This window comes from Netta rufina, assembly GCF_964035555.1.
Source record: "Netta rufina genome assembly, chromosome: 19".
Classification (NCBI taxonomy): Eukaryota; Metazoa; Chordata; class Aves; order Anseriformes; family Anatidae; genus Netta; species Netta rufina.
Window position 1 is genome coordinate 11751493 of NC_140143.1, and position 12040 is coordinate 11763532.

The following is a 12040-nucleotide window of genomic DNA, read 5'->3' on the forward strand; positions in this document are numbered from 1 at the left end:
CCCTTCTTTAGGTGCCTCACGTTTCTCCTGCTTGCTTCTGAACCAGTGACATTCAAATTCTCCAGCTTACAAAGCCATCCTGGAGGCAGCAAGGCCAGCAGAGGATGCAAAACCATCATTGAAGCATAGGCACAACACCATGGAACAGACCCAAAGGTGGCCCCAACACCAGCAGTGTCACAGTGGTGCTCGGACATGCAGCCCACCATCATCTTGTCCGTTATTACTGTTAACAGTGGGAAGCTGTAAAAAACAGCAGATTTTCCAATTACTTGGAAATCAAGAGACAGCCAGGCTGCACCAAGCTGAGCCACGCAGCTGGGAAATGGGGCAGAACAGGGAGCCAGGGTGAAAATAAATCCCCCTTCATCCTTGCCTGCTTCCCCAGGGCAAGTCTATAGAATATCTCATGGTGTTCCCATAAGAAAGCCCCCACCAAAGCAGCTGTGCTCCAGCTCAGCAGGAAATGTCTGTGCTTGTCCCGCTTTTTGAGCGACAGTGTCTGACGAGGGGCTGAAAATGTGCAGTATTAAATGATGACCTTGAGAAAACTCAGTCTTATAATAACACCATCATTGAAGGGATCACACCCACCCCGTCTAAAGCAAGCTGATGGATTTGGAAGCTGACAGCTGTGATTAATCCATAGGATAGATGCACTGCGGGAAGCAGCATGGAGAGCAGTACCCTGTCTTACTCCACCTCTCAGACACCAGCGTACTTTGAATATTAAAGACTGGTGATACACGGCCTGATTAACCCTCCTGCACCAGGAAGATCTTGGTCTCTAGGCTGTGTCCTCAAGCACTGTAATCCTGGGTGTGGACATCAGTCCCTCAGTAGCTTGGCTGAGCCCAGCAGCTCACACCAGAACACACCAAACAGCCGGCTGCCCTGAGGGAGCTCACGGTGAGTGCCTGCAAACATCAACCCCAACCTCCCCGACAGCAGGAGAACTGGCTGTGCAGCTACTTTTCTGTATTAAAGTGAGACAAGGGAGACAAGAGGTCCTGAAAAAGGTCAGAAGAGCCTTTGCCAGACCCTGAGAGACTCACAACCTCTAAAGAGGGACCCTTTTTCACATTTCGTGTATGATTTGCACAGACGCTCAACAGCCATATAACACTTCTGGCCAGATTGAAGACTTCAGTACCCAAAGGGCACCAAACTTTTGAGCTTCTCTAACAGCCCCACAGGCTCTCCAAGCAAAAAGATGCTCCAAGCAAAGAGTACATCAACTGTCTACTGTCTACTTCCACTTAAATGGACACCTGTAATTCCCATCCTGCCCCACTGACCACATCTCTTTCTTACACGCTTTTATCACAAATTGAGGACAACTGATTCCTGATGTAAACTTATTTTTAATAAAAGCCAGTGGTGGCAAAGCACCATCTGGTTTGTGTTGCATAATGTAATGCCTATCTGCACAATCTGATGATCAAGACTGCCCCACTGATATATTCATCTGATAAATCAGCCTTAATTTGATCACATTATACATATCCACATGCCTCTATAAATTAACTTCATGTTTCTCCCAGTGAAACAAGTCTGAATAAGCAAACAACCCTCTGCCTTTATCGCTTGACCCCTCAGCCTTTCTGCTCTGGTGCTACACCTCAGATAATGAGGTCTTTTGCAAACTGAATTGTTGCATTCAGGTTTCTAGTTCATTATCATCTACATGCAAGAAGCTGACATTACTGATAAAGAACATTTTGGAAAGTACTAGGGAGGGAGGGAGGGAGGGAGGGAGGGAGGGAGGAAGGGAGGAAGGGAGGGAGGAAGGAAGGAAAAGAAGCCTGTTTAGAAGATTGCTGAAGCAGCAGCTTCCTTCTTACCTGGTCTTGAAACATCGATCCTCCAAAGGCCCAGACAGCAGCAAAGACAAAGTAAAGTTCATACAGCTCCTTGGGACAGTCAGGAGGTGTGTTCTCCTCTGTCAGAAGGCATTCAAGGAGGTAGCACAACATCTGAACCATGCTCTGCTCAGGAATGGGAATAATCTTCTTAAACCTAGACAAAGGAAATTGAAAGCACAGGAAATGTAATTGGGTCCAGATACACAGTCACTTACAACACAGGAAGACAAGCCTAGAAAATCTTTTTTGGAATATTAGCATTTTACTTTTCTTCAGTGTGTGTCTTTTTCAGGGGTACAGAAATAAACGGAACACCCATTCTCTTCCTTGGACCTGCTGGCACTGGCACATACACAAGTAATAACAGTAATCAGAAGTTTCAAGCATTTTAAAACTTTGATCCTCTTGAAAGAAGTAAAATGGAAGACTTGCTAAAGGCAATGATTTCCTGTGAACCCAACAAGTTCAAAAGCGGTCAAATAGAGGAGTAATAAAATAAACCCTTTCATCTTGCCATTTTACATTCATTTAAGCTACACTTACAGAATTCCAAACTAATATTGCAGCAGCACTGAAGTCTTCCATAAAGTAATTATAGCTATTTGAAAGGTTAGTTCTACAATTTCTGAATTAAGTAAGGTACCAAAATACTCAGCTCAGGGCTGTCTGCAGCTCTAATCCTATGGATTTCATGGTCTGACACAATGTTAAGCAACACAGTGGGAAATGTCCAGTGGACTTGCTGCCAACAGCTGCAACCAGCTTGGTCTCACAGGGAGCAGTTCCCTATTAAGGTGCCCGATTCCTATTTCCAAGGCCACTGTTTTCACTACATCAGACCCTTCTGAAACATCCTCATTGTGGTTGATAGCACCCATGTTCAACTGTATGCTTATTTTTTCTTTATTTTTGGTCGTGGTGCCTTTTTGTTGTTGCTGTTGTTTGTTTGTTTTTTAATGAAGGTGGAAGTTTGGGAAGCAGAGTATGGGAGAAGCTTCCTTACTCAGGTTTGTTGGGACTCTACTTTGGCCAGTCCCCATCACATTATGATTAAGAGAGCTGTCTCTCACAATAACCAAGAACTGCATTCTCTGGTGGCATCCCCGTGAAGCTAACTTAAGCCAAGGAGCATCAGGGCCTTTCCAAAATTCCAAATTCTTCATATACATTGGATTGGTGTCCAGCAGGCTGGATGTCTGCAAATACTGACTTCCTTTTTTTCAAATGCATCAGGAAAAGAAACTCAAGAGGTAACTGCTTCAAGAGCAATCCTATCCTCTCTCACAAACACCCATTTCTTCATTACCACTGAAGGATGGGGAGAAAAAAAAAAAAGTGGGAAGAAGGAAAAAGGAGATCTGCTGTCTCTCAGCTTCCAAACAGCAGGCTGAAAACTTTACTTCAGCAATGGTCTAAAATTTCTACTGAAAAGTGATTTGTGGAGTGGACTTGGGTCAAGCCTGATACATCAGGAGACCAAGACAACTTCTCTTTAGGATCTCCTGGATTTACTTTCCAAGAGATGCAGCACTGACACAAGAAGTACAGGACCAATCAAAATCAGATGAAAACCAGACCCAGCCAACAAAGGAAGGACAGGAGTGTTTGCACCCAGACCTCACTTCGCAGTTTCTCTGCAGTTAAGCCAGTGATGCTCAAGGCTCTAAGGGGCCATGAGGAAACCCTGCCACCCATGCCATGTGCCCCTCAGCCCCAGCACAGCACAGCTGGTCTGGAAGGCAACAGGTGTCCCCCTGCTTTTGCTGGTGGAGATACAATCACTCTGCAGATGTTACCTTGTTCTAAGGGTGTCCAGACAAGGCGGGAGGTACTTATCAAACAAAATGGTCAGGTTGGCTCTTTCTGACTGTATCTCTCGCCTGTCAATCCAGCTGCTCACTGGAGGATTCCAGCCCAGATCTCCTGGGTTGATGTACAAGATCCCTTTAGACCCAGGGTAAAAGAAAAAAAAACATGAGGACACATCAGAGACCATTCCTTTCCTCCAGCAGAATTGCTCAGCAACTTTCACACAACCAGCTACACCCCACCCTGTCCACACAGGGCCCTGCACAACAGGAGCACTCTCTCAGCACTGCTGAAGCTGTCCTCAACAACAGTCAGAGAGCTCAGAGTAAATCTCCAAGATGATCACAGCTCCACGTATGTATGATGACAGAGTCCTCAGTTTGTCCATGTGCTTCTGGGACATGCTCTGCCCACCAAAGGCAGGCGTGATCCCAGGTTGGGAACTTTCAGCAGGGACCAAGTTGCCCAACAAAAGACTGCTTAATGGCAACAGACCCTGCTTTCTTTATGCAGCATCCCTGACTGAAGCTCAGCCCAGGACTCACCTGCTCTGGACACGGTTGCTGGCGTGGCTGTGCGCAGGTGGCTGATCTCAAAGACCAGCCGCATCGTCGGGTTCAGTGGGATTCTCTCATTGCTTGCCAGGGTCAGCACCTGCACATGGCAGACAAACTGGCAGCTTAATCCTGAGATTAATGCATCCCGTGGGAAGAGGAATGAAAAGTGCTCAGTACTTTGCACTAAGGTTTGGTTGCTGTCAGCTCAGCTCCTCCAAGCAAAGCAACTAATTTCTAACAGGTAGTAGAATGATCCCTCTCTCTTCCACAGACCAGAATGAACAGCAGGGCTCCCTTAGGGTGGGAGAAAAGGTGCAGAATTATGACCCTATTCGCCATTTTTAAAGGGCCTGAAGTTATGACCAGGACATCTGTGGTTACTCAGGATACCAGTTCTACAGGAAAGGGAAATTCCCACGAAAGCATGCTTTGGGCTATTTTCCTCATGCACCATTTTATTTATGCAATATTTCTTTGTATATCTGAAGAAACATCACCATAATTGCGTTATTCTAGGAGGTGTTATTTTGGCATAGGCATTTTGGCATTGGCATTGCAACAGGCTGCCTAGGGAGGTTGTGGAGTCTCCTTCTCTGGAGATATTCAAGGCCTGTCTGGATGCCTACCTGGGCAGCCTGCTCTGAGGAACCTTCTTTGGCAGGGGGGTTGGACCCAATGATCTTTCGAGGTCCATTCCAACCCCTACAGCTCTGTGATTCTGTGATTTTTCCTAGGCTGAACCACACCATGCAGTCAAGGAATGTCCACTTCTTTAACTTATACTAATTACCTTATTATCATCCATCACTGTATTAAGAGACTCAATCCACATTGGATCAATATCCCCATCTAGTACCATCCACTTGGGACCATCATGTGTGATGTTGGCCAGCTCTCGCATGATTGATGAAAACAGTCCTGGGAAGATGACAAGAATATCATGATGAACAAATTTGCCACCTGCTCTAACATTTTTCTCTAGCATCCTACTAAAAACTATCATAATAAATGCGTTCCTCTTAAGCATTCAAAACTCTACGCACCTGTACATGTTTTAAGTAAGAAGCATTTCTATATCATGATATGGGTCTAGTTTGCTTTGAAGAAATCATTATGAAAATGACTGAAGGCCTATACATGAGCTTCATTCCTGCCAAGAATAAGGGGTATGAAAAGTGAAGAGTAGATACTCAGAAGCAGAAGGAGGTACAAATTACACAACACAGGGAAAGCCATCTGAATATGCCTTGGAATTTCTTTTAAGTGTTTTTTTGTGGCTCAAAGTATTTCAGGGAAATCAAGATGCATTAAATGCCGGGGCATGGCCTTAGTGAGATTGAGGGGAGAACAAGCATAGAATGACACTGAATGACAGAACAAAATGTCAGTAAAATCAAGGAGACAGAGCATACAGTGTCTCAAGGGCAGTAAATAATGAATGTTAAGAATAGCAAGGATGCTGGGAATAGAACAGCAGTACTGCAGAGAAAATAAAAACTCCACAAAATTATTGCTGTCCTCTACACGTGAAAATACCAGGGGAGATGCTGGTCTTCATGAAAAAACAATCAGGCAAAAAAAAAAAAAAAAAAAAAAAAAGGCACCTCTCTCTTAGTGAATTGTAACAAGCCGTCTTCTTTTCTCCAGGGCAAGCTATTACTTTGTGATCCAGAATCCAGACCAGGAACGGCTAGTGGCATTATATGACCAAAGATAAAGCTTGCATAGAGCAAATGCAGAACAGCTCACCCAAAACAGGTATCTGATTTTGAGATCAAGTCAAAAAAAAAAAAAAAAAAAAAAAAACACCACAACATTTCACTGTGTCTACCTCCACTCAGCTCCTCACATGTTAAGCACGTGCCTTGGAAACTGCCTCTGAATCTGCTCCAAGACCAATAGTATCAGAAACATCTACTGTCTCAGAGCATCAATGCTCCCCTCACATGCACCACAACAGCAGCAGAGAGAAAAGTGTCTCTCTTCTAACTTTGTGCATCCACACCACAAAGCTATCTTGGGGCTTAAAAGAGGAGCTTGGTTCTACAAAGAACACTTTTAGGATTCCCTTGTGGGACTTTTTACCAGCTAAGACGTACAACTTTTTCATCTCCCATTAATGAATGGAGTGATGGGATGACAGCATCATCTCTTGCTGGACTGTGGGAAAAGTCTCCTTGCTGCTATTTGACAAAAAGAAACAAAACTTTAAGGACTAGTTAACACAAAGATATTTGCCTTGAAACCTCAGGACAGAGCCATCTACACTGTTGTAGGCTAGAAAAGACTGGAAACCCGCCTTTAAAAGGTCCCTCCTGCTGTTCAGTACCGCAGTCCTCGATCTGCTGCTGCAGCCACTCTGCATAGTTCAGGCTGTCCCCCACACTCCCCTCTGTCATTTCTGATTTACGGTCCCTAATTACAATTAAAATGAAATTAACTCTGACACTAGAACAAATCAGGAGGGTCAGGTCAGGTCTGCAGTGGAGGCCAGGAGAGGTGGGCGGCAGTTCATCTCCTGGTGAGATTCTGTCCGAGGATGATTTACGGCAACGTCTTCCCTCACCTCCCCCACACCTCTGAAACCTGCTACAAACGTAAATCAAAGCTGCCTTTCCATATTAGACAGAGCCAAAAGTTTCACTCCAGATCTCCGTGACCTTTCAGGAAGTTTTAAATGTGCAACTTGTTTTCCTCAGGAGTGATCAGGATCAACAGATTGGCAAATTATGATGTACTGCAGAGATGGGAAAGCAATATTTGGTGGAAAATACTGTGGTGGAAAAGCGTCACTTTAAGGGCTTGTTGTGTTTGCTACCAGTGACAGTGATGGCACATGCTGGGGGACCCCAATGTACACCCCAGGGCAGAGGGGAACCCAGCACCTACCTCTCTTCTGTCGCTAGTCCAGCCCACTCCAAAAGACTGTCTGCCCCATTTAGGAGCTAGTAACTGTTGGTCTTCACAGACATGACATTTATCCTTAGGGCAATAGGATAAAGCAGGTTTATGCTACACTTCCCATTTGAAGATCAAATAGCTAAAACATCCTATAAATCCTTTCAACCACAAACTCTCATGTGGGTGTGAGCAGCAGAGAAGCAGGCTTTGAGACCTGTACACAAAGAACCAGTCATCTGGCTGCTGCTCAAACAGTTCATTTAAAAAAAAAATAGTAATAATTCCTTCTTTTCCTACAGATTCAGGGATGAAAATACACTCACCATCTTTCCATTCTCTTGTTCCTGGGTTAATGATCCCAAAAAGCTCATCATTGGTGACTGCTTTAGGGTTGAGGTCTGTCCAGACAGGCCGTCGCTTCATTATCTGGTAAGTCCTGTGCAGAGATCTCATCACCTGGGACTTGCCTGTGCCTGCTTTACCCACCACAAAGACAGAGTGCCGGACTGTCAGCAGCTCCTCCAGCTGCACCACCTGAGAAAAACATGGCCAAATTTCATACAAATATGCCATATTACAGATCAGCTCTACAAAGCAGATCCCATTGGACTTTTAGTTTAGAGAGGTGTGACCAAGATGCACAAATCAATTTGGCCTTGAGTTTGGTATAGCCACTCTAATCACAATGGGTGAAAACTTCAGCCTGCAGTCAAACCTCCACCAGTATTTTCATCTCTCAGCCATTAGCTGACAAGGCTCTGCTCTCCAGAGGCCATGCTGTCATGAAGCTACAAGGGTTAGCCTCTTTGTAAACTCAGGGAGTGAGTCAGTGCTGTCTTTTGGCAGGCATGAATACATCAAAACCATCATAGTACACTGCGTCCTCCATCAAGGTCAGTCAGCAAGGAGAATATTGCACAGAGCTCTCTCTGTAGAAGCAAAGACGATTGAGAAAACCCATATGACCTGATGGAGATGTAGGTATGGCAGAAGATCGCTTGGTCTTACTTTGAGCACGAAGTTGTCCTCAGCCTGCAGTCGGAGGTCCAACACAGCCTGCCTCACAAAAGACTCAAAATTCAGGTCACGTTTCCGAGGCACATCCAACGCAGGGAAAAGATCCCCAATCAGCCCCATAAACACCGGTACATCATCAGTCACAATCTTGGGGATGTTGAAGTCACGAAGAGAGCGCATCAAAACTTGATCTTCAGGTCGCTCTGGGTCATCTCGCTTGAGGGAGCCAGCAACAACTAGCACTGACTTGATAGCCCGTAAGCCCCAGTCATAGTGATCCTACACAGGAGAAAAAGGAGGGATGAATTTATGCTTAGACAGCACACCACTGTGCGGGGGGAAGACCCAGCAGCTCCAAATGGCCAGACAAGCTGGCAAGGGAAATACATCCAAATCTGTTATTTGCATTGCAGCCAGAGATCTCCTCCAGCCTGAGTAACCTGATTTCCATTTCAGTAGCTGAGATTCCTGTCAGGGGCAGTATTAAAGAGTCAGACAGCTCAGCTGTTCCTACCACCATGTGGGCTCAGAGCTAGCAGTAAAAACAGCAGCAGGACATACACTAAGCAAGAGCCAAGCAATTTGTTTCACCTAAATGACAACACAGCTAAAGCATGGCCAGCCAGACCCATGATAGCCCAAGCTGGATTTGCACAAGCTACCCAGGTGAAAGGCTTGTTAGTGAATTATGAGGTCCCAGATACCCAGGTTTCTCCACAAGATTACCACATTGGTCACATCAGGCTCCAGATGCAGCCCACTGAGCAGGGCCAGTGAGGTCATTGCTGAAAAAGGACCACGGAGAGGCATTAGAGATCCGAAGCCAACAAGCATCTCTTTATATTCCTGCTTTGTTAGCACCCTTCAGAGCACAACGCAACACCTGACTGTTCCGAGTGACAGACCACAGTTTCCATCAAGCCCTCTGAGACAGAGCACAAAGTTTCTGTGACCAGGCACTTCCCCAGGCCTCATGCTGGCACAGCCACGGTCAAGTTTTCCACCTGGAGTCCCGATTCAGTTCTTCTCTGGACCCAGCTTCAATTTATACAAATGATGACAAAGAACAATCTAATTAGAGCTTTGCACTGAAAGCAACCCTACTTGGTCAACATCTGACAAGACAGGGAACCATGAGGCTGAACTCAGAGAGGGACAGACATCATAAAACCATCGCAGGAAGGAGAATCAATAGGAACTAACAGACTGGAAAGCAAAGGGTCAATGAACACTACCCCAAACATGGTATCATTTGAACCCCAAGAAAAATCTCTCACTGTAATACAGCTGGTCAAGTACTTACGTCCCTGCAGATCCCCTAGTAAAACAATTTGATCACAAACCTTCTCCCAGCTGCCAGCACAACCACAGCCATTAAAGAAAAGCTGAGAAGCTTGAGCCACAGAGCTGAAATGGCAAAGCACTTTGTTCCTGGTGACTTTGAAGATCAAGATGCTTCATTGAACTGTCCAGACACAGAAGTGGGCTCACCTGCTTGGACAGGAGCTCTTTGCAGAGCTGGTACAGAGTAATGAACTTCCTGGCTAATGCTCGGGCCTCAATGAATCCCTCAGCCACCAACATAATTTCACAGATCAGCTCAAAGTCTGGCACAACCATCGCGCATGGCCTAGAGACAGGAGAGAAAACAGTGCAGAACAAATATTTCTTGACTGCAGGTCTTCTAAGGAACAGGAACAATCAGCTGCCAATATTAGTGAGGACTTGTGTGGGCTTGAATTCAGAGGATACATGCAAAATATAAAGCCTACACTACAGGGTGTCCCTGCCCACAGCAGGGGGATTGGAACTAGATGACATTAATGTCCCTTCCAACCCAAACCACCCAATGATTCTCTAATTCTATACTGCTGCTTATGCCAATCCCTATGGCACAGGAGCTGCCTGTCCAGCTCTTGCTGGGTTTCTCTGAGCTCTGTTCTGAGCTGAAACATGAGCTTGCCTTTAAGTTCACGTGAAAACACCTGTGCAAGCACTGATGAAGGAAAAACACAGTACTCAGAAGAAAATACTATTGTTGAAGCCTCTCTATTAAAATGAATCAAGATTGCCTTTCCAGGCAACAGTCTTATCCTGCTGGATAGAATACCAAATGCTGGCAGCACTGCCTGAATCAGCAACAGTGAATTGTATGTGTGATACCTGGGAAAGGACAAGAACGGTGGCCTGGCCAAGGAATTTACAGACTGACACAGACTGGGGCCTCTCCCCCACCTTATGAAAAGTCTTAGCACTGCTCCTGAAACAGGATGGGTCTCTCCCAGTACAAGTAGTGCTAGTGTGGGAGCTGGAGGGGAAGGGAAACGGGAGTGAGAGCCCTGTGCAGGCCCACCAACCACATGTCCAAGAAATTTGCTGCTAGGGAAATGGCTGTGAAAGCTCATGGAGAGACGTGTGGTAACAAAGCAAGTGGGATAATGAATCCCAGAGCAAAGCACACAGAAGATGTGGCCATCTGGGAATGTTGTTCCACAGTTAAGTGCAAGGGAAGCAAACAAATGATCATGCCCTGTCCAGCTGAAGGACCAAGGCTGTGCTTTCACCATATTCAGGTACAAAAAATGAGAGAAAAGGCAACAACAGCCTTTATTTACTGCAAATGAGGAGCTGGTTTGCAGACATAAGAGGGCAGTGAATGTACAGCATTATCTTCCAGGACTACTCCTGTAAATCAGGTCATGCACGGACTTTACCATTGCAAGGGACACAGCTCACTTTCCCTGCCTCTGTATTCACAGACCCTGGCTTCTTGTGCAAGGTAGAAATCTGTGAATCCCCAATGCATTTCCCCACAGAAACAAACTCAAGCCTACAGTATTGGTGGACAGGAAAAGAGCAACTGACATCATCTTCCTGGAGTTGTGCAAAGCATTTGACACTGTCCCCCATGATACACCTGTCTCTAAATTGGAGACACATGGATTTTTTTGATGGAGCACTTGGTGGGTAAGGAATTGGCTGGATGGTCTCACTCAGAGAGTTGCAGTCAACAGCTCAATGTGCAGGTGGAGATCAGTAACAAGTGGTGTTCCTCGGGGGTCAGCACTGGGACCGGCACTGTTTAATATCTTTGTCAGGGATATGCACAGGGGAACTGAGTGCACCCTCAGCAAGTCTGCTGATGCCACTGAGCTGCGTGGTGCGGTCGATGTGCTGGAGGGAAGGCTGCCGTCATGAGGGGCCTGGGCAGGCTGGGAGGTGGGCCTGTGCGGACCTCACGAGGTTCAGCAAGGCCAAGGACAAGGTCCTGGATCTGGGTCAGGGCAATCCCAAGCACAAATCCAGGCTGGGTGGAGAAGGACCTGGGGGTGTTGGTAGACGAGAAGCTCTACATGAGCCAGCAATGTGCTCATGCAGCCCAGAAAGCCAACTGCACCCTGGGCTGCATCAAAAGGAGCACTGCCAGTGTGGCAAAGGAAGGAATTGTCCCCCTCTGCTCTGCTCTGCTCTCATCATACCCCACCTGGAGCCCTGCATTCAGCTCTGGGGCTCCCAGTATTAAAGGACATGGAAGTATTAGAACAAGTCAGAGGAGGCCCACAAAGATGATCATGGAGCTGGAGTACCTCTCCTATGAAGACAGGCTGAGGGAATTCAGGTTATTTAGCCTGAGAAAAGTCTTCTCTTTATGAGAAGAAAAGAATCCTGGGAGACTTTATAGTGGCCTTCCAGTACCTAAAGGATGCCTACAGGAAAGACGGAGAGGGACTTCTTGTCAGGAAGTGTGATAGGACAAGGTGTAATGTCTTTAAACTAAAAGAGGGCAGGTTTAGATTAGATGTAAGGAAGAAACTTTTTACTCTGAGGCACTGGAACAGGTAGCCCAGAGAAGCCCCATCTCTGGAGGTGTTCAAGGCCAGGCTGAATGGG

General features: G+C 46.1%; 1 protein-coding gene across 1 annotated transcript in view; it reads right to left on the reverse strand.

Moving 5' to 3' along the window:
* The window catches only part of DNAH9 (dynein axonemal heavy chain 9), a gene marked incomplete at both ends in the record, with an annotated part of 197253 nt that overhangs the window by 136539 nt on the left and 48674 nt on the right, over positions 1–12040 (reverse strand). Inside the window, 7 exons of the mRNA XM_084298353.1 lie at positions 1845–2019; positions 3662–3809; positions 4220–4328; positions 5022–5149; positions 7456–7666; positions 8141–8428; positions 9641–9779. Of these exons, the coding sequence (XP_084154479.1) occupies positions 1845–2019; positions 3662–3809; positions 4220–4328; positions 5022–5149; positions 7456–7666; positions 8141–8428; positions 9641–9779 (1198 nt within the window). The remainder of the gene's footprint in view (positions 1–1844; positions 2020–3661; positions 3810–4219; positions 4329–5021; positions 5150–7455; positions 7667–8140; positions 8429–9640; positions 9780–12040) is intronic.